The following is a 22,559-nucleotide window of genomic DNA, read 5'->3' as shown; positions in this document are numbered from 1 at the left end:
GAGACGGCTGTGGGGGTAGAGAGGCCCAGAGGCAGAGACCAGCTTGCTGCATGCAGACTGGCTCAGAGTGGACAGGATTCTAGTGATTGACCTGCCACCATGGGAATAAAGTTGGGTATAAACCCTTTCACCCCAAAAACATTCCACTGTCATTTTGAGATCTCACCAAATCAAGAGCAAACTTGCCTAGGGCTGAAACCCATTGGCAAGACATTCTGGTTCAAATGAAGTCTAAGTCTAACCAGTCCATGGAATATTATATGCCCATTAAAAACAACCTTGTAGATTAGTGATGCTCAGCTCTGGCTGTATGCAAAGATAAATGGTGAATCACCTGAAGAGATTTTTATAACTCCCCATTTCTGGCCAGTCAGGATCAGACTTTTGGGATGGGACCTGGGCATGGCTATATTTTATAATCTCTCCAGGTGACTGTAATGCATAGCCAGAGGACCCCTCATTCAGGGTCTCATTACATATAGATATTAAATGACAGGGTAATACATACACACTAATTTTAAGTAAAGCATGTAACAAAGCAGTAGGTAAAATACAATTAAATATTTATTAAAATATAAATGAACTATAAAAATATATATGTACTGTAAAAGTGTACCAATGTATAACAGTACTTATCTGGGTTTTATGATTTTCTCACAATGCATATGTATTAGTAATAAAATACATTAACTACTCTGGAAAACAGTTTGGCAGTTTCTTATAAAACTAAACATGCTATGACCATATGCCCAGCTATTGTACTCTTGGGTGTTTATCTCAGAGAAATGAAAGCTCTGTCCACAAAGAACCTGTACATGACTGCTCAGAGCAGCTTTATTTATAATAGCCCCAAACAGAAAACCCAGATGCTCTTCACTGAGTGAATGGTTAAGTAAATCTTGGTATATCCATACCATGGAATGGCACTCAGCAATAAAAAGGAATGAGCTACTGATATATGAAACAATCTGGATGAAGACCCAGAGAATTATGCTGAGCAAAAAGTCACTCCCAAAAGGGTTACATACTGTATAATTCCATTTACCTACATTCTCAAAGTGACAACTTTAGGAAAACTGAGAATAAATTAGTGGTTTCGAGAGGTTAACAAGGTGGGTGAGAGGCAAGTAAATATGGCTATTAAAGGCACATGGTAACCCTTGCGGGGATGGACATGAGCTGTCTGCTGACTGTATCAATGTTAATATTTTGATGTTTCGTTTTACAAGGTGTTACCAATGGGGGAATCTAAGTAAAGAGTAAGTGTAATAAAATAAGACAATTGGAATCAATTTTAACTAGAGAAAATACCTATTGTGTTGAACTAATCATTACCTTAAGGAAATTTATCTGTTAATAGGAATGAAATATATGTGCATAGTGGAAAACATCACTTTGAGAAGTAAAAACGTCCATTACACTTCCAAATTGGTGAATATAAGAATTCAATTTTCAGCAAATTACTTGATGAAGGGTTACTACATGGTTTGCTCTGCAGCAAAGACACTTATCCTAAAGAGTAACATGCAGATGAAGGGAGAAGATGGATTGCAGAGAATTAGAATTTACCTGTTCAGGAGCCTTCTCTGTTCAGATGCTTGCTAATGTGGAGCGTCCCACATCTAACCAAGAGTCAGTGGAAGTATGACAGAAGATGCACAGGAACAAGCCCTGCTCAGGTATTTGTTCTCAAATTTGGAAAACATCAGCTTCACAGGGGAGCTTGTTAAAATGCAGACTCCCCCAGACACAGCCATACACACTGATTCTGTGGCTCAGGTGAATGGCCCATGCATCTGCATTTTTAACGAGAGCCCATGGTGAAAGCTGTCTCTGAGGACCTGCCGTAAGGGATGTGGGAGCTACCTGGATCAGGACTACCCAAGAAGTGACTGCCGGCCTCATAAGAACAGCATGTTTTAGTAGTGTTTCCTTAAGGAAGATTAAAGGTATGCTTCTAGTTCATGAGCTTATAAAGATATGGGGATAATTGCTGAGAACTGAACTCACACTGAGGAATAGACTAGATGTGGATGCCCAGCTGCAGAGGAGAAGAGAAAAATGGTGGCCACTGTGCTGCAGCAATATGACCACGGCTGGGTGGCTCCAGGGCTCAGGAAATGCCTGGGTGTCTAGGGGGATCCTAAGGGAAGCTGGGCCTCCCAGCACTGTGGCTGGGAGCAGTGGGAGGGAACATGCTGTGACTTTACTGTTTGCCTTTATAAAGACCAGAGTGCGCTCAGGAACAGAGATCGTACATCTAGACCAAACAAACTGCAAACAATGTATGAATATTGTCCAGCCTTTGACAGGTTCTTTATCATTTCTGACACCACACCTGGCACAGGTTCCATATGAAATGGGGACTCAGCACTTTATCTTTGCCTGCAGCCACAGCTACTTCTCCACCTCCCATCTTCCCAATCTGCTTCCGGGCTGCCTGGCCGCTGACCTTGTTTGTGACCTCTTTGCACCCCTGTCTGCCCTTCCAGCCTGTTTCTTGGCTACAACTCTGGCTTATCACGGCACTATTTCCGATGACTCACTTCAGCTGCTTAGCCACTGGTCTTCTCCAGTGCACAGTCTTTCCAGCTCAGCATTTCTCTGAACCTCCAATCCCAGCTTGACCTGGCTGAAGATGTCCTGCCACCAAGATGCCTCCTCACCTGGCCACACCTGTGTGCTGGTGATGCTAACTGTAATTCATGGCTAGAAGTGGCCAGAGTTGGGTCTCCTTCCTTCGGCCTCTTCTTTTGCTGGTCCTAATTTGATCTCACCTATTTGGATATTCCATAACTGTCCTTTTTCACACTGGCCATAGTCTCCACTGACTCCTATCATATAGGACTAGTTAAGGAAAAGCAAACGGGTACAATGTTAACAGAGCAATTCTTAGATACCAATTCTAACCGGCTGTTAATGGCCGCAGTGAATGCAGTGTTCCAAAGGTAGTGGCTGTCCTCAGGGGGCCATGACCAAGGCGCACGCCTGCCCTGGCTGAAGATGGAAGCAGAGTCTTGAATTTGAATAGACTGCCATCTTTGGACCGAACAGTTTTTTCTTTTCCTCAGGGCTGATTTATTAACTGCAAATGCTTTATGATATCTCTTTTCATCCCTTAACCCCCAATCTTTTAGTATAGAAACTATTTTGAATGCATTAGCATTTTCCATTCAGATTGGCTATGATACTATCTGCAGAACAGAAACTGTATGAATTGTCATTTCTCCAGTGAGAACAGTGCCAATGCCTTTGGCAGGTTCCATTTTGTGGTTCTGGTTCGGCAATTGTGCAAATCTTCCTAGCTTTGGGCTGGAGGAAGCGTAGCTTCTGTGGTGAATAGTGTCAGAAGAACTGCTCCCCATCATTTAAAACCTGTTCCCTCTCTGGCTGTTTCTTGTCTTTATCAAATGTCTGCAGTTACTGGTATCTTGTGAAAAAATGCTGCCTTGGTCTCATAGTTGAAACGTGAATATGCAGATCTCGGGGTTAGCATACAGAATTGTTTTCCTGATTCTCTACACAAAACCAGGGCCTTCCACAGCAGGGCGTGCTGACCTATGTGTGTTATGTCCTACCAAGTACTGTCTTTGCAAAGGAGCACTGACTTGACTTACCTTGTAATGGAAGAGAAACAAGCCACAGAACAGGCTGTACAGGTCTGCTGTGAGCAGGGAGAGGTTGACAGAGGTGGCACTGGTCTTCTTTATGACCACAGGCATGAAGCTGTAGAGACCGAACATGCAGGCGCTGAAGCCAACATAGAGCAGTCCTGTGGGGCGAGGAGAGAAAGGTGGGTCACAGCCTCCTCCGGGCCCCTGGGGAATGGGACACACCACTCAGCACTCACACCAGGAGGGCTTCTTTCATTCTCTCAACTGAGGTTTATTGCAGGGTAAAACAAGGTAAAAAGGTAAAAATCTGTATTTGAAAATTAATTTTCGGCTCCTCACTATATACCTGGTATTTGGCTTCTTCTGGGAAGGAGTGCCCCTCAGCAGCTAGTCAGAACATGAGGTCAAGCTGCCGAGCTCTATTTCCAACTGTGCTGTCATTAACTTCTACTGCCCATGCCTTTTAAAATATTTTTCATCTCTCTTTTATTTGTCAGGTAGGAACAAAAGTGCTTGGTACCATGTATTGCTCACAATGATGAATAACTGCACAGTCCTTAGAATGAAAGTGTTTACAGGTCAGAGAGATGTGCACTAAGCCAGAGGACAGAACTGGAGCCCCGACTGCGGCCTCGGGCAGGCCACTTCCTTGCTCTGAGCACAGGATGATCTGTCAGTTTGTGAATGCTGCTCTGTCCTCCCCCACAACACGCAGAGTCCTGCTCCCCCATCACCTGTCCTGGCATACAATTGTTCTCACATGTTGGCTCTGCTGTTTTATAAGTAAATAGGTAAATGCTTTGTAAACCATCAAAGAATTAAGTTTTGCAAAACAGAAAAGAATTTTAAAAAGTTCTTGAAAGTCTATATGGTTGGTCTCTCTACTTCGAAAATCCCCTCCCTAATTATAACTAGATAAACAATTGTTGATACTAATTCTGTCAGCACACAATTTTTGTGAGTCCCATGCAGGAGTTTATGGCTAAAATCTAGGGCCTGGTTCATCTTTTCCAATGCTGATACAACACAAGGGTAGAAAAACAGTGCTCATTTCTCTACCTTCAAAGAATAAGGTATAGAATAAGCATAAGGAGTACAATTCAGTGGATTTTTGGAGATTTTAATGAAAGTATCTAGCCTTCTCGAAGGAATCCTTGATTAAATGTGTCTGATACAGGCTGTGGGCTGATTGTTTCCTCTGAATCCTGTGAATTTTGGAGGATTTGGTGGGTCCAGGACCAAGTCCCTCTGACTATGAAGACCAGTGACTCCTCCAAAGAGAAATTTCGTTTTCCCATATGAAAAGTATTCACAGGCGCAAGTCATCATTCTGTTTCTAATCCTAAATTTAAGGAAAGCCACATCATAGAGATATAAAAAAATGTATTTTGAACAGTAAGTAAGCAAACTCAGTACAACAGCCCCCTCTAGTGTGCTGCGTGTGCCCGAGAGGGAACGGAGTAGCCACGACCTCAGCTGGGAGGGGTGGAGATCCTCCAGAGCGCTCTCTGTCACAGTAGCATCAGGCTTTTGACTCCATCAAAAGTTATAATTCCCTAAAAATGGTCAATCTTCCTGTACTTAGGTTTCATGCTATGTATAATTCATTTTCCTTTTAACCAAGTTACTATAAATGCACTACTAAATAAGCTATGATTAATACATGAAAAGACATAAAAATTAGTTCAGTATTCCTTTAAGGAATCTGGGATTAACAAACTAGGGACAAGATACAAGTTTAAATTAATTCTTTAAAAATAATCAGACTTGATCAGAAGATAGTCCATGACACCAGAGCCTTTGTGTGTGTGTGTGTGAGGGTACCACTGATTTAAATTATATATGGCTGGGCTAGAAAGTTCCAGAATCTTACCCTTCCATCACCTTTCCTAACACACTCTGGATTCTCAGATGTGGCATCGGATGTTTTATATTCCCTCAATTGTCCAACTATGTATTTGTTGAGTACCTGCAGTGTCCTCGTCACTCTGCTATGCCAGCAGTGCAATGGAAACCGGAAGAGACAAGGAGCTCAGAGCTGGTATTAGCACCATGAAGGAAGTGGCAGGGGGCTTGGTGTAGGCAGGCTGATTAGATAAGGCTTCTTGGTGGAGGTGACACTTACTGGAAAGCTGAAGGATAAAAAGGAGGAGCGAGAGGGAGAATATTTGGGGAAGGCAGATTTGCAGATGAAAAGACCCTGAGAAGGGTCCGGGCTTAAAGGCTTGCAGGGGCTGCCAGAGGCCAGAATATCTGAGCAGATGAACAGAATGGGGCAGTGATGAAAGATGGGGTTGGAAAACGTGTAGGGGATAGAAGATGCAGGGCTTTGGTCTTGGAGGGAAACTAGTATCTTATTCTGCCTGCAATAGGAAGCTATTGCGGAGTTTGAGGCAGGTGGCTAACAACTGGTATACATTTTTAAAAGATGATTATAGCTACTCGTGGAGAAGGGACTGGATGGAGAAAAGCATGAGGAGTAGTGACAAGTATAGTGTCACAGTCCAGGTAAGAGATGCTGGTGGCTTTTCTTGGAATGGCAGTGGAGAAGGGAAGTGGCTGGGTTTGTGAGACTCAGCAAGCCCTTGTGATAGACCAGACACAGGGAGTGAGAGCAAGGAGGACACCAAACACCCACGGATCTGGCCAACTTAGAAACTAAGTAAATTGTCACACCACTTACTGAGATGGAAAGAACCGAAGGAGGACCAGGTTTTCAGGGGAAATAAAAAGCTCCACTTTGAACATGTGAAGTTTTAGATGCTTATGCATCATCCGAGAGGATCTGTCCAGCAGGGAACTGGACATAGAGTTGGAAGGCTTAGATAAGAAGTGGGACTTTACACACAGCTGGTGAGCCAAGGAGAGTAGGAAACAGATACCCAGCAGACTTTCACTCTGCTCTTCAGGCTCCCTCAGGATGCTTCATCTTAAACATCCTAAACATGTTTTTATAAAACTGCAGAATTAAAGTTAAGTTTATAGGGATGGGAGTGGGATCTATATACCATCATATTTAATCACTTTGCTAGGTCAACCAATATTTTGTGTGTGAATATCCTGTTTTGTGAGCAAAGCATAGTCAGCCAAATGAACACATGATTAAGCTGAGAATGGGAATCAGTATGGTTGCCGTTTGCTGTGTTCGCTGTTCTTAGATGGACATTAGCTAGTTAATGGGCATTAGTAACACATCTGAAGACCCAACTTTCTGACCATGTAGGGTTTTCGAATAGTCAGTCAACATGATCAAACAAATGAACTGAATTACCTTTTGACTGATAACTACATGATGGTTAAAATAACTACATTTTTTGGACAAAGTACATGTATAACCATTTCTTACTTGAAATGTTTTACCTCTCACTAAAGATATAATTTGATAGCCTTATCCTCATTTCCTAAAGAGATTTAAGCAAAAGAAACTGGAGAAAATACTATCAGCTAATACTGAATGACGACTGCTGGCTACATGTCATGTATTTTATGCACATTAATTAATTAATCTCCACAACAGTACAATGCCTTTACTATTGTTATCCTCTTTATACAGGTAGGGAGATAGGCTCATGGAGTGTATCAGTCAAGAAACACAGTCCATGCCAGGTTCAGGGAAGGAAATTTAATATGGGGTACATTATAAAGGTGTCTGAAAGAGTGACAAGGGATGATGGGTGACAAGGCAACCCAGGGATTAGCAACAGCAATAAATTAATCACATCTCTGGAGCTAGAAGGATCCAGGGAGGAGGCCATGCTACCAGACGTCAGAGGTTAGGGAAGCCCAGAGCTGGTACAATCACAGAGGACACTCAGCCATCTCTAGAGACCCGACCCCAAACAGAGAGAAACAGGGAGACATGCCCTGGTTTCTTTCTTGCTCCCACCCTCTGATCTCCTCTTACTGCCCGACTGGCCAAACAGAGCTGGAAGCCCAGGCGGCTCGGGAAGCTCAGTCTGAGTCAGCCTCTGCAACGGAGAGAAGAATAAGGCCAGGCAGAGCTGGGAGTAAGCGGGCAAAAGACCACCATCCAGAGTTTGGGTAACACAGGCTGTCTGACTTCAAATTCTGAGCACATGCTACTAATCCATATTGCCTAATTATTATGAAGAGACACAGGGCTTTGATGGAGCATCCAGTCTGGCTCTAATGAGCATGTCATTTCACATATGAATATATATGATACAACACAGTATTTCATATACATATATCACATATATATGACTGACATGATATATATATGTATATAGTATGTATCTGTGTACACTGCATGTGTTTTATCTCATCACCTTCTTTGGGATCCCTCTGGTCTGTCTTTCACATCCCTTTTAATATACTAGATTTTAAAATATTTTTAATTCTTAGAAATAAAGGCTGGGTGAGATGACTTCTTAGAATATAATCATTAAGCTAAGCCTGTAAAGGGCCCAGGCTGGCGGGGTCGGCTCAGGCGGTGCCCAGCCATCTGCCTGGGTAGCTGTGAGCCTCAGCGCTCCATGCCCCCAGATCCACATCGGGAAAAGGAGAGCAGGCACTGAAAACGTGCATTCTTAATTGTCTTTAAGGTCCTTCCCGCTCCATGGTCCCATTATTCTGTTTTCAGGGAAAGGTCAAATCTCTTGATTTGGCCTCCAGGAAAAAACCCAAACCCAAACCCAAACCCAAACCGGCATCACCCACAGGAAGAGACAAGAACCCCGGCCCCACACACCTGTCCTGGCCGACCCACAGCACGCCTGTTCTTTCCTCTGATGTCTCACCTCCACATCACTTAGATTTGGTCACATGTCCTTTCACACAATATGGCAAATGGGATAAAGGGAATGTTTAAGCTCTTTATTAGATTTCTGACTGACTCAAACACACCTGCTCCATAGGAAGATATTTAGCTCTATTAGGTCATATATTTCATTTGAGTTTAATGATTACATCACCAGAACTAGTCTTCTCTGTTCAGTAGAGTAAAACAAAGAAATAAAAAGAAACGACAAAATTACTGTTATCTTGCTGCTTCTAAATACTCTCTGTATCTTGCTATTGGGCAATGTCACAGGAAAATAACAGAAATCATCAGAAAAAAAATGTCTTCCAAGTCCAGAAAATTTACATAAAACACATTTATTGTCTCACTCCATAGACAAAAAATCTTTTTACTTTGATAAGATGGCAACCATATGAAGTGTTCATGAGAATGAATGAGGGGGGCTACTGACTTGGAGAGAGAAATACATTGACAGATGGTGGGAGATCAGGATAGTCTTGGATTTTGGTCTCTTAACTAAGATGCTCGGAACTTTCCACTGAGACAATGATCGGGGCTCGGCACTTGTGGGTGGCCTCCCAGTGAGTGAGAAGATGCGCGGAGAGGACATCGGTCACTCTGGATGTTGCCCTGCCTCTCTGGCCTCCAAATCACTGTAGCCGGCATGCTGGCTCCCCAGAAAGAAAGCACAATGTCGGAACCTACAGCCTCCTGCCATTGTCTCTCCTGCTTCCCTTGTGTCTGTATTTTGAAAGATGAGAGAGGCAGGGACAGGCCCCATTTCCTTTGCTTATTATTCATTTATTCGCTCATTTAATAAATATTTATGCACTCAGTTGTATGTGCCTGGAACTAAGCAATATAACCATATAGTAGGTCAGGATGAGGTGACGAGGACAAAGGTGCCCCTGTTATTTAAAAAAATTCTCAAACCTAACACTATCAATGCTTCAAAAAGGAAAGGATGAATATTCAGCTTCTAGGCCATTTTGGCTTCATTTCTGATCTGATGTATTCCTTTCCCACAGCCCTTCATCTTGGACTACAGAGGATTGATATTTTAATGGTAACATGAGAGCTCAGAATAAAGCTACCTTTTGATGACACATTTAACTAACACTGAATTATAACAGAACCTCAGTGGATGTGCACATGACATCTATATAATTAGAGGATAAATTATTTTTTATGATTTCTATTACTATTAATAAAAAATCAATTTATACTCAGAGACCATTGCATGTGAAGTGTTACCAGCATGGCTAACGCTTTGTTTCCTGGCTCTGAGAACTACAAAGGCAAAAGCGTCTGTAACCTGTAGCTGCTGTCCTTTCTCAGCTACCCTTCCTCTCCTCCCTCGTCCGTTCTTCTCTATTGATTTTCATTTTACTGTAACATTTTACAGCAAAACTCAAGAGAAATTAAAGGGCAGGACACAGTGACAGACATGCGGTCTGGTCAGCCCTGGAGTCACTAGAGGTCACCCCCAGGGGTGCCATGCGTAATTCTGGAGCTCACAGTGTGCCTCCAGAGGGAGTTATGCAGTGGCAAGTCAGTCTTGGACGCTCCGGGGTCAAGGGTAGGTAAAGCGGTGCAGGGAAGTTTATGTCACAGCTGTCCTTGCTCATGGAAGCAGAATTTGACCAAAGCTGTCAACTCCATCCAAGCCTACATAAGCTGGAGAGGGGTAAAGCAGCCAGCTTCTGTGTGGGGTGCTGTCTATATGTTCACCCCCCGTTTGCACTCAACGGTGCACACATTCTCCATGTATCACCATAAGCCAAGCTGTGTGTCCATTTTTGGAGCCCAGGCATCTTGGTGGAGACACTGAGGAGACACCCTCTGGGCTGAGGGTTTTAAATGTCAGCCTCCTTTAGGGTTTGCTGTGTGACCATTAGGGCATCAGCTAGGATCTTAAGTGATTGTCCTAAATTTTTTTTAGAGAAAAGTGGTCTTAGAAACAGGTGAAATCTGAGATGCCCTGGATGACTATCAACTAGCTCAAAGGATGTCTGGGAAATACCACCAAGTCCATTATCTATTTCTTATGTGCAAACTGCTCCCTTCTGAGAAGGTTTTTATGGGCTCAGAATGCCCATTACCTTGTTTTTCTTTTATGCCTTTTTAAGTTCACTTTGCCCCTTTATTAAATTGCTGCTTTTTAGTGATCACATCAGTTTTGGCTTTCTTGGCTAGAGCAAATTACTGTCATTTATGTCCCACCACTGCCTCAGGGCGTTTATTTCTTTCTGGTTGGTCTTTAACCTACAACATACTTTTGTGTTTACACTAATGGAATCTTGATGATGATAATGGGCAGAAGCTCAATTAGGAAACATTATGAATCAGACAGTGCAGTCTCTTAGAGTGTGCAATAATTTCCAAAATAACAAGGGGATTTCATTTTCTTTTGTCCCCTGCCTTTGAAATCTTTTCATTGTTTGTGCACCCCAACTCACAGTACTCTTCACACGTATTTCTCAGATTTACCAATAACAGCATCTCAGATGAGCAAACGCCTTACCTATTTGCCAATCCCATGGTACCTTTAACAGCTCCTTGTGCTCCATGATAGCTCTGTAAATTCAAAGAAAGCAGACCTGATGAGCAAGGTTATGATGCATTCTACCTTTTTTTTTTCATTTTTCACTTACTAGTTTATACAAATCACTAAACAGCCAATTGAATTTCAAAATAACTTGGGTCACTCAGAGGCAAGTCAAATCAGGCAGCCTGAGGTTCACCCCTGAAGGATCTAGTTAGGTGTGGCCAGCAGCAGGGGGAATGAGCCAGCAGGCATGGTGGAGCTCAAACCTTTTGCTGTCCTCCCCACCCAAACAGTCTGCCTTTGTTTCTTCTCGTGTAGATGTCTTCTAAAAAGTAAATGGTGAGGTATGGAAACTTTCTTTGCTTCTGGTTTAATCAATTTTATGACCGATCATTCTTTAAGGCAGTGGTTCCCAAACTTAAATGTACAAAAAGCCACTTGGAGAGCATGATGAAACAGTTTTCTGGGCCCCATCCCTAAAGATTCTGATTCAGTAGATCTGGGTGGGGCCATGGATGTGCATTTCTGTCAAATTCTTTCCTGGTGTCAGTGCTACTCGTCAGAGAACCACATTGTGAGAACCAGTGGTCCAGAGAGAACCAGGAGGTGAGGCTGGCTCCACCCACCGGCGTGGCTGTGGTTTCAGTGTACCCTCGATGTATTCTACTTGCCAAACACACCCATAGGCTACTTCCACTCTTGTGGCAGCAGTGTCCCTGAAGGGCTCTGTCAGCTCTAATGGACTATTCCTGAAGCAAATGAGCTCTAGATCTCTGAATACACTGCCTGGATTCAAGAACAATAACCCATGAAAGGAGCCATCCATCTATGAAATGTTGGTTATGAATAGCTGAACTAGGCAATTTTTTCCCTCTCACAAAGCTGAAGCACCAAACTTTAAAATGCTATCAGACTTTCAAAATGAACCAAAAATTAACCCTTCTCAGGGAGTTTTCCCATCTCCAGGTCTTGTTTGCTATGTAGCTTTTCCTGGTTATCTCAGGTTACTGGTATTTGGAGGATTCTTAGAAACAGCCTATTTGAAAAACATGTTTAAGGTGATGCCAAAATGTCTCCCATAAATAATTTCAGATTTGAACCAATATAGTTATGAAGTACTTGCAGAAAGAGATTTAGTAAAATTAGAATTACTTGCTTTGTAGAAAGGACTTTGGTGATATTAGACTGAAGTGAAACTAAAATGCGGTCTCTATTGATGGAAAATTATGCTTTTATTGACACTTTTTCTCACAACAATTTCTAATGCAGTAGTCAGTAATGATTTATATGCTCAGAAATGAATTAGTATAAAATTGGTGTTTTGGACTTGTTGATGCTTAGTGAGTGTCTGTGTTATATCTTTAACTGTTTAATAAAAATGGAAACTGAATTTCTAAGAGATGAATTTGAAATATGATTCATTAGTGCAAATCCATAGGCAATAAAATAACAAATTTATCAAAAGGCAAATTTAAACTATAGGTTTTCTGTGACAGATGTCACTAGTAAACAAAATGTCACTTTTTGGAAGTACATCAAATCATGGCATTTATGCTTAGTTTTTGTACTTCTGTAAGTAACAATCCACTGACTGGTTTGGTAGAATCAATGTACTTCTAAGGCTTTCTTATAAATTATCTTCAAAGTCCATTAAATGTTTTTCTAATAACTTATAATAAACTTGCTTAGTTTGGAAGAAATTTAGCAATAAAGGTACTGAGTTTTCAGACTTCATGTGGGATGTTGGCGAAAGGTTTCCAGCCTTGATTTTTATAAAATAATGTGACTAACCCATAGCCCACTGAAAAAATTGCAGTAAGTCCTAAGAGTACCTGCTGTCTGAATTTCTTGTTAAATTTACTCACAATTGAATTCCACTGAAAAATGCCCCGAAGAGTCCAATCATTCCCAGGAATTCCACTCGACTCAGGGTTCGGATGATGTATTCTTCCCAGACGTTTGAGATGCCGTAAAGGGTGGCTCCTCCTAAGACCAGAAGGTCACCTACCAACTTATTTTCCCCTAGGAACCAAGACACAAAGGATGCTTTATTAACATTTTCCTAATGAGAATCTGGCACCAGCAAATTGAGTTCCTTTGCCTATTGCAATCTATTTTCAGAGAAGTCTGGTAATTTCCCAAATAAGATTTAGTTAAGTTTGTTTATCTGCAACCCAGATATATTCTGATGTAAAAAGGTTGCCTATGTCTGCTCAGCTACAAGTCTTCCTTCAACTAAGAAAGGGACTAGTTTCTTCTAGATTATACCATCTCCACAAAGCCCCATGTCTTCTGTCGAGGTATTTATCTAGGAATATATGCTAATATTTGTGCCTGTTATATTTGCTGCAGGGCATTTTCCTGCTTAGCGAACATGGTGTAGAACAAACAGAACCAATCTGAATTTTCACCCTCTGCTACACAGACAGAAGCCATAACAGTAGTTGAGACTCTTTATGCTGACCATAAGCAAACTGGGTACTTGCTTAAAAAATGAGAGTGAAAGAAATTATGTTGAAATTTTCAACTCTTTCAAAGTAAGTAAATAAGAGTGAAAATATATACAATTCACTATCACAGTAATATTTTCCTTTTCTATAAAAAAAAGTTTTAAATTCAATTTTGGTTGGTTTTGGTTTACATTCATTATTTGGTAATTTTTAATAATGCTGTATCAAGCTCTTTCCTATAATTGGGCAAATTCTCTCCACTCCAGGAGGTGTGAAGCCAGGAAGGAGAGCAGAAACCAGTAGTCTCTAGCTAGCTCTAGGGAGCACACAGGTGTGGGGCAGACCTGCAGCTCTGGGGCAGAAGAGGTGCAGGATGGGGAGCATGCTGTCTACAGCAGGATTCTAAGGGAGGAACTCATCCTAGAGCAGCCTTGGTCTGCCGGGTTAGCTGGAACAGCCTAAAGCTGCAGAACTGATTGTCACCGTCGGTTGTGAGCACTGAGCATCCTCTAGGAAGTGGCTTCACTTCAGAGTCCAGGCTGGGCTTGGGGAGAGGCCTCTTCATTTATGCCTCTGCGGTCATACTCTAAATGGTATCACTTTTTTTAAGGCAACCTCCCACTCCTAGTAAGCATCAGAAAGAGAGAAGAAACTCTGAAAGGCAGGAGAGCTCTCTGGATTCACCCTCAAGGGAATGGAGCTGAGGATCTGAATCTGAGAGGGTGGGGACCCTTCCTGGGCTCACGGGGAATGATGAGACAGGACCAAGAGTGGGCAGCACACCTGCTGGGAGGTCCTGGGTGGTCTTCTGGGGAAACTGAGGTTGCTTTGATGGAGAGTGTCATCTTCAGCAACCTGATTGATCTTTTTTATGCATCAACTTGAAAATAATGATAAAACTTTTAATTTCAAGTAGTTCATTTGAGCAATAACCGGTAAAAGAAAATATGTCCATTACTAAAATTATAAAATTATAATGAACATGAATCAGTCACTTCACTCAGGAGCCTTTTCAAAATCTTGTGCTGACGTGGGGTCATTATTATTAATATTAATTATTGTACTAGTAAAGTATGGAAGTACTGCTTAACAGAATTCTTGGCTAATGAAATTATATGAGTGGATTCAGGAAAGTTAAATTATTAATGAAACACTTTAAGAGAAAGGGAAACATTGGTCTATCTTTTAAAAGTCCTAAAAGGAGGCCATACTTTTTCAGTGAATGGTCTCAGCAATCTTTTCAAACTCCACATTCGTACATTTATGGTCTATTCTGTTAACTGGCCTTTGACTCTGAAATCTGCTCCCCAGTACTTTGAATTTTCACCAATACAGTGATAATTATTGTTAATAAAACAATTTTGTATAACTTCAAGTCCAAAAATATTTTCTAAGTTATCTGTGACAAAAAGATTAAATATTATTTATGAAAATTTCACTAGTAATTGTATGAGTTTTAAACCATTTAAAATAGACACATATACTATGTTAGAAAATTTAGTTGATTAAATATAATTAAATTAACAAGGACATGATTTTATCCAATCATAAGTAGCTATATAATGAAGTATTTGATATGATACAAGAATACTGGGACTAAATTTTGTGTCTACAATCTGAACCTAGTTAACTGGAAATTGAAACATAGTGCTCCATGTTTTACTCAGTTAATACAGCATGTACCTGACGAGTAAAACCAGTTGCTCTGCAATGTTCACGGGGAAAATCATCCCCAGCATCTGCCATTTATGTATGTATACAACCATGACAAGTGACAACGTTTTGTGAATTTTAGGTAAATGGATACATTTGAAATTATGAGAAGTCCATTCAACCCAGTGCCTTTTTTCCCTCTAAACTTCACAGCACTGTACCTGGGTATGGTACCCACTGCACTTTACTCCATGTCTGTTAACTGTTAACTTGTATGTCTTCCCTCATTCTTCTGTTTTCTTACATAATAGGGTTGAGGGGCATGGTTTGCGACTTACTTAGCTTTATATTGTGTGGTCCCTAGCTTGGATCCTGGCAAATAACAATTGTTCAAAAAATGTTTAAATAAATTGAGTTGACTAGAAAGGTCTTAATCCATCCTATGGTAAAGATTATGAATGGCAACAGCTTTCAATTCAGGTAAACAAGGGCTCTAACCACATCTTTGTCATCTGTTAGCTGGTTAAACACTGGGCAAGCTACAGAATCTTTTTGTACTTCAGTGTCCTTTTTAGAAAATGAGCTCATTGTGGAACTACAGTAAGGTAGTATAAAATAATGTAAATAAAATAAAATAATGTGAAATGCTTAGCATATCATCTGGTACTTATTAAGTGTTCCCTAAAATGGTGGTTAAAAAGAATTAATTAATCATTTCCTTTGATAACCACCTGTCTCTTTGAGTTGGCCATTTCTTATTTTGAATTGCTTTTTGGTTCTAATTATTCTAGTCATAAACACCTTGCAAGAATTAGTTTTACTTATTAGATTTGGGAGTACTAGAAACACCACATTTGGAGGGACACTTGTGTCTGCATGGTGGTAGGAAGAAAAAAGGGAAATTTTTTAAAAGTCACTGTTTAACACTATATCAAGAAGTAAGCAGTGAATTATACAATAATGTTAAAAGACTATTAATGCAATTTCTGAAAATGAACGATCCCATTCAATATCTTTGAGTTTTAAATGTGACCAACCATCTTGTTTTTCTGGGGCTTTCTTGGTTTTAGCACTGAAAGTCCCACATCTGAGGAAACCCCTCCATTCCTGGCAATCGGAGACAGTCATTCATTCTAATTTACTATAGCAGAAGAACTGTACATTTCTTAAAGAATCACTTATAAGTATTAAGTGCGGTACAGCAGAAAGAATACTGTCTGGATTTCACATCTAGGCCACACCATTTAGGACTTGGGTGCCTTTTCACAAGCTTCTTATATTCCTTTAGCCTTGATTTCTTCAGTTGCAAAAATGAGAATAAACATACTTTCTTTGCATGATTAGGAGGATAAATGAGATAATGCACAGGCACCAATAAAATTGTCACTTTAGTTTGATTGTGTTTAGTTATCTAGCTCCTTGAAAATATCTTCTCTTCCTTGAAGTGAATATAAAATTATGTCTAATAAAAAGAAAAAAAGGTTATTATGGATATCTAACATTTTTTATAAATGAGCTATAAGATGAAATAAATATAATATGGTAGAAAGATATTTTGAAAAGCGAGAAATGTATTTTATAATAAAGAACCGCTTAAACTGAATTTTATCTAACCTATTACTTTCTAATCTTCCCTTCCCTCTTTGTACACCACTCCCTAGGTTCCAAGGCAGAGTCTCTGGTGCCATGGACTGTGGATGCCTTTCTTCCACCTGTCTCCAATGGGCGAATTTATTGTAGTTTTCATACAAGCATAATTCTTAGCACATCATTGTACCCAAATATTTGCATTTCGTGTCTGGAGTGCCTAATGCCATTTGAGAAGTTTCCTTCAGCAAGGTTTAAATCAAAATAAAGAACCCCCGAACAGCTGATGGAGAAACACTCTAACAAGTAAAATTAGAGCAATTACTTCAATTTTAATGAAGTCAAAGTAACTTCGAACTGGCCGTTATCAAAATGTTTGAGGACAAGCTAAGATGAACCATGGATCAAGCAACATAAGAAGGATCAAGTCAAATATTCTCTTTTCTGGTGAAAAGTTCTTGATATGGCAATGACAATTTATATTGAATTGAGTGCCTGATCAGAGTTCTAGCGAGTGCCTTAAGTATTTTAGAGAAGTTCTGTCCCTGGGCAATTAATACAAAATTGAACCAACTCTACCATAAATGTGAAAGTAAATGGACTATTTTTAATAACGATGCACACCAATTTTAGGATTATATTGTCCTCAGAACCAGAGTGGTTTTTTTTCAAAACATTTTATATGATAGCTTAAATTGCTACCTAACTTAATATTTTTATAGAGGTAAATCATGTCAAATCACTATTTTGGATCTGTGGGGAAAACTGCAATATTTCCAGATCTCTAGCCTGGCCTTAGTATATCTCCATATCAGTAGGTGATTACAAGAGGGGAGCAAGGGCATATCTGGGCCAGAGAGGTTGGGTTGGGTGGGGTCCCTTTCTCCAGCCTGGTGACCGAGACACGGGGGTTCAGAAGTGGAAGACTGCTTGTAGGCAATAAACGGGTTCCTTTCACTTTATATTTCCCTTTGACTGATTTCTGTTTCAAACGTAATTTGTCCCTGGCTGGGAACAGATTTTCCCCCTAGAGTTACACCTGGAAGTAGTTGGTCGGACCTCTGAACCCGAAATCTGTCCTCATGTGTGTGATGCTTGTGTGGGCTGCCGGTAGAGATGGTGGGGAGATACCCAGAAAACCCCCTGGATGGTGGAGAGGCCCCGTGGCTGCAACGGTGGAGGGTGTGGCTTCATCCAGGAGCCCCCCATCCCTAGGGCTTCCTCTTGCAGAATCCCTAGTGGGGAATTGCTCTAGGAGAAAGCACCTTCTAGATGGGAGGGCCCTTCCTCCGACTTGGAAAGGGTGGAGACAGCAGAAGCTGTGGGATTAGCCCCCTGTTTGATAGAAGACTGCTTAGAAGCTTGACTGTCTGTGTAGCAGCCAGAATTGTGGGATGTTTGTTTCTCAAGAGAATGAAAAGGGTTATAGAGCAGAGAGACACACTTTGGCCAAAGAGAGACAAACTTCAGCATCACTTGGAGGAGCTGGATGATAACTTACGGGATGCCTTTAAGAAAGAGCGACAGTTATTGAGAAGACAGGTTACACTCCTTGGAAGATACTTAAGCAGCCAGAGGATCTGCGTTGCCTCTAGAGTTACACCTGGAAGTAGTTGGCAGGTGGGGGAGGGGGAGGAAAGAGCAGTGTCTTCAGCCCTGGTGATGGTACAAGAGTTGGTGGGAGAGGATGAGGGGGTGGGGCCAAGGGCCGATCTGTTGCCAGGCCGCTGCCTGAGGAACCAGCCTCTCCAGTATTAAAGCCCTGCCCAGTTGTAATTAAGAAAATAACGCAACAACTGCAGGTTCCTCACGGGGAGGAGCAGCTCCCTCCCCAGGTTGTGGAACACTCCATGCTCCACCCGTGTACCCAGGATGAGCTGGTGGACATGAGCATTTGGTTTCAGCAGAAGCCACTGTAAACTCCGCCTACAAGGCTTTTGTGTCACTGGGATTTGGGGGTGGAAAACTGCTTCCCTCCAGCAGCAGTTGCAAAGTGCCCATCACACCTCAGGGAATCAGGCACTTCTGGATTGGGTGACAGCAGCCATCAGGGCAGTTTGGCATAATCAGGGTGATTTACCAAACTTAACCACTAGCTGGGAAACGTATACAGAGCTCCAGCAAGTGTTATAGGAGTTGGGCATGAGAAATTACTTACAGTATGGTCCCCCAGGGCCCCAATGTGGACTTGTTCATTGTAGGAATGAGAAATCTGGTGCTCCATACAGCTCTCCTATATCTCTTTGGATCCCTAGTGACTATTCTTGCCCCCCACATAGGGCAACCCCTAAGTGAGGCTACTCACACTTTAGCAGATCTGGGGGAGGTTGAAACAATAAGAGCATGGAAAGAAGTTTGGGCCACGACTGAAAGGTGAGGTGCAATGAGCACCGTGAAAGTCTCGAGGACCGAGATGTGGGTTGATTTGATAAAGGCCAGGGTAATGAAAGAAAAACTTGATGGGCAGGCCAACAAGATCTTGTTAGAACTGTGGCACCAATTAAAGTCAGAGCAGTAGTTCCAGCTGCTGAGGTCCAGGAAATGGAAGCTGAAAGCAAAGCTCCATGTCTGGCCTGTGTCCCTGCAGGACTTCCTGAGGAACAGTACTCAGGCTCTGCCTGGGCCCTCACCCCCACAGGAGGATGAATGGGTGTCATGGTTTGACTGGAGGGGATAAAGGCCCCCACCTTGGGGTACATGGTGCAGACTGGAGGTCACATGCAGAATTAGCAATTCATTGGTCCCCTGTGAATGTACAACATATCTTGGCACAGGTAGACACAGGAGCTGAGTGTTCTCTGATTTATGCCAAGCCTGAGAGTTTTCCTGGGACCCCTGCTGCGGTAGATGGCTATGGGGGTAAGGCAATTAGAGTGAAGAAAGCTCAAATCCCATTGGGGATAGGGTGTTTACCCCCAAAGACATATACTGTGTACATTTCTTCCATCCCTGAATATATTTTGGGGGTAGATATTCTGCAGGACCTGTGGTTACAGACCACCGCAGGTGAGTTCAGACTGAGAGTACATGTGGTAAAGGCAGTTTGAGGGGACATGCTAAGCACCTACCTGTAGGTGCTCCTGTACCTCAGTGGTGACTAATACTGAGCAGTATAAATTGGCCGGGGTGACAAAAGGAAACTAGAGAAACTCTACAGGATTTGGAGAAGGTGGGCATCATAAAGCCCACTCATAGTCCTTTTAATTTCCCAGTGTGGCCAGTGAAAAGGCCAGATGGCTCCTGGTGTATGAATGTGGATTACAAGGAATTGAATAAAGTCACACCCCCTTTGCATGTTGCTGTCCCCTCTATAGCAGCCCTTATGGACACTCTAAGTCATGAACTGGGGACGTATCATTATGTTGTAGACCTTGCTGATGGTTTCTTTGCTATTGACATAGTACAGGAAAGTCAGAAACAGTTTGCCTTCACATGGGACATTCACTGTCCTTCCACAGGGATACCTCCACAGTACCCCCATTTGTCACAGACTTGTAGCCCAGGACTTGGCCACATGGAAGAAACTCCAAATGGTGAGGCTATATCAGTAAATTGGTGATATCATGCTCACATCTGAATCTCTTGCAGATTTAGAAGGGGCAGTTCCTAGACTGCTTCAACATCTACAGGAGAAAAGATGGGCTGTGAACAGCACCAAGGTTCAGGGACATGGTTTGTCTGTAAAATTCTTGGGGGTTGTCTGGTTGGGTAAAACAAAAGTCATACCAGAAGCAGTCATAGACAAGGCCCAGGCTTTCCCCACCTCTACCACTGCAGGTGATTTACAAGAGTTTTTGGGTCTTTTGGGCTACTGGAAAATGTTTATCGCACACTTGGCACAAATTCTGAGGCCCTTATACTGGTTGGTATGAAAGGGCATCAGGTGGGACTGGGATGAGACATGTGCAGATGCTTTTACTGCTGCTAAGTGAGCAGTCAAGGCCATACAGGCCTTGAGTGTAATGGGCTCATCAAGGCCCTGTGAGCTAGATGTTCATGTAACCACAGATTATTATGGATGGGCCTTTGGCAGTGGCCTGAATGGGCATGCCAACCTATTGGATTATGGACTAATATGGAAAGGAGCAGAGGTCTGGTATACTTTGATAGAGAAGCAACTGGCTGCTGTGTACCACACCTTGCTGGCTATGGAGTCCATCATTGGAACAGCTCCGAGCAAGGTAATAACCACCTATCCCATCACGGGGTGAGTGTGAGACTGGACCCAAAGGCCATGGAATGGCGTGGCACAGATGCCTATACTGGCCAAATGGGGCACATATTTACAGCAGCGCAGTGTCCTCTCTACTAGCCCCTTAAGTGGAGAACTCCAGTACTTATTGGGGCCAGAGACATACCAGTGGAAAGCAGGAAGAACTTGCTTTTGAGCCATTGATAGCCAAGACTCCTTATCAGGAAGGAAAAGTCCCTATACCTGAAGATGCTTGGCACACAGATGGTTCCAGTCATGGGCAGCCCCTGAAGTGGAGGGCTGTGGCTTTCCATCCTAAGATTAAGACAATATGGATGGAGGATCTAGAGGGGTAGAACAGTCAATGCACTGAATTGCAGGCAGTATGGCTCATGATCACCCAGGAGCCCTCCCCTATAGTTGTCTGCACTAGAGCTGGGCCGTCTATCAGGGCTTGACCTTGTGGCAACCAACATGGTACCATGCCAACTGGATGGTTGGTCACCAACCCCTTTGGGTGCAAGAGTTGTGACAACACCTATGGGACTCTGGTCAGACTAAGACACTTACCGTATATCATGTGACTGGCCATTTGCCTTTGGCATCCCCAGGGAATGATGCAGACACATTGGCCCAGGTACATTGGCTAGAAGGAAAGCCTGCTTCTGATGTAGCTCAATGGTTACATCAGTGTTTGTTGCATGCAGGGCAAAAGACAATGTGGGCTGTAGCTCATTGGTGGGACTTGCTGTTGACCTTTGAAGAAGTCAACAGAGCCTGGACGGAGTGCCTTTTGTGCTCTAAGAGGGAACACTGAGGGCTGCAGCAACCTGGGACAATAGTAAGGGGGCCAATACCCCTTGTCAGGTGGCAGATTGTTGAAATCTGGCCTGAAGTCAGACACCAATAGTGTACGGTGCTGGTCAGTTCACTTATGGACAGTGCTAAGGCATTTTAATGAGAAACCCCAAAAAGGAGCATTGAGCCCTATGGAAATGCTAACACACATTGCTGCCTCTCCTATACAACTGTATGTGCAGACCAAAGAGGAGTTGTTGAAGCCAGGATATGGCCAGCAGAGCAACATCCTGCTGCCTGCCCCAACTGCATTAAACCCTGGAGACTCCACTGAGTGGACATGGCCCTGGACATTTTGATACATGAACCAGCAATGGCTGGCCCTTCTGGCACCTTGGGGACAAGGCCTGAAAGCTGGCCTCCTGTGTGGTCCTGGAGTAACAGCAGAATGGCCCCCAAAGATCATGGCAATGTATCCAAAACATAAGAGCATCTTACAGGGAAGTTTTGTTTTATCTTTATGGCCAGTACATGTACATCCCATAGCCCTATATATTGACCCATCTGTAACTCCCACAGGGAGTGGGGGGGAAAGTCTGGTTTACTAGACCAGGACGAGATCCCATTGCTGCTGCTGTCCTACCACAGCACAGCTCTCTTGCATGCATCCTACCTGATGGACAAGATTTGCTTATGCTGGTGTCATTAAAACATGTATCTTATTGCCCTTAAGGTTATTTTCTTCTACAGTCCCTGTGACCTGGAACCACCCCCTGACTGCAGCTGCCACGTAATGAGTGCTCTGAACTTACTATCCATTCAGCTATTGGTGCCTGTGCAATCGGCATGCTGTGGACTTAATCTGCATAGGACTTTGAATTTAGCTGAATCCTTCGGCTTAAGGATTATCATGATTTTATTGCTGTTGTTATTGTATGTTATTTATCTGGTCACA

At 42.5% G+C, this 22,559-nt stretch overlaps 1 protein-coding gene across 2 annotated transcripts in view; it reads right to left on the bottom strand.

The window, feature by feature from the left end:
• SLC35F1 (solute carrier family 35 member F1) overlaps positions 1 to 22,559 on the bottom strand; it is a 473,584-nt gene that overhangs the window by 46,555 nt on the left and 404,470 nt on the right. For both annotated transcript variants that reach the window (XM_036993351.2, XM_036993363.2), the window contains exons 5-7: positions 12,790 to 12,946; positions 10,901 to 10,953; positions 3,618 to 3,772 (exon numbers count right to left, since the gene is read on the bottom strand). In XM_036993351.2, the coding sequence (XP_036849246.1) occupies positions 3,618 to 3,772; positions 10,901 to 10,953; positions 12,790 to 12,946 (365 nt within the window). The remainder of the gene's footprint in view (positions 1 to 3,617; positions 3,773 to 10,900; positions 10,954 to 12,789; positions 12,947 to 22,559) is intronic.

The sequence above is a fragment of the Manis javanica genome, chromosome 13 (assembly GCF_040802235.1).
Source record: "Manis javanica isolate MJ-LG chromosome 13, MJ_LKY, whole genome shotgun sequence".
Classification (NCBI taxonomy): domain Eukaryota; kingdom Metazoa; phylum Chordata; class Mammalia; order Pholidota; family Manidae; genus Manis; species Manis javanica.
Note: the sequence above shows the minus strand (reverse complement) of the source record. Positions and strands in the feature narration are given on the sequence as shown.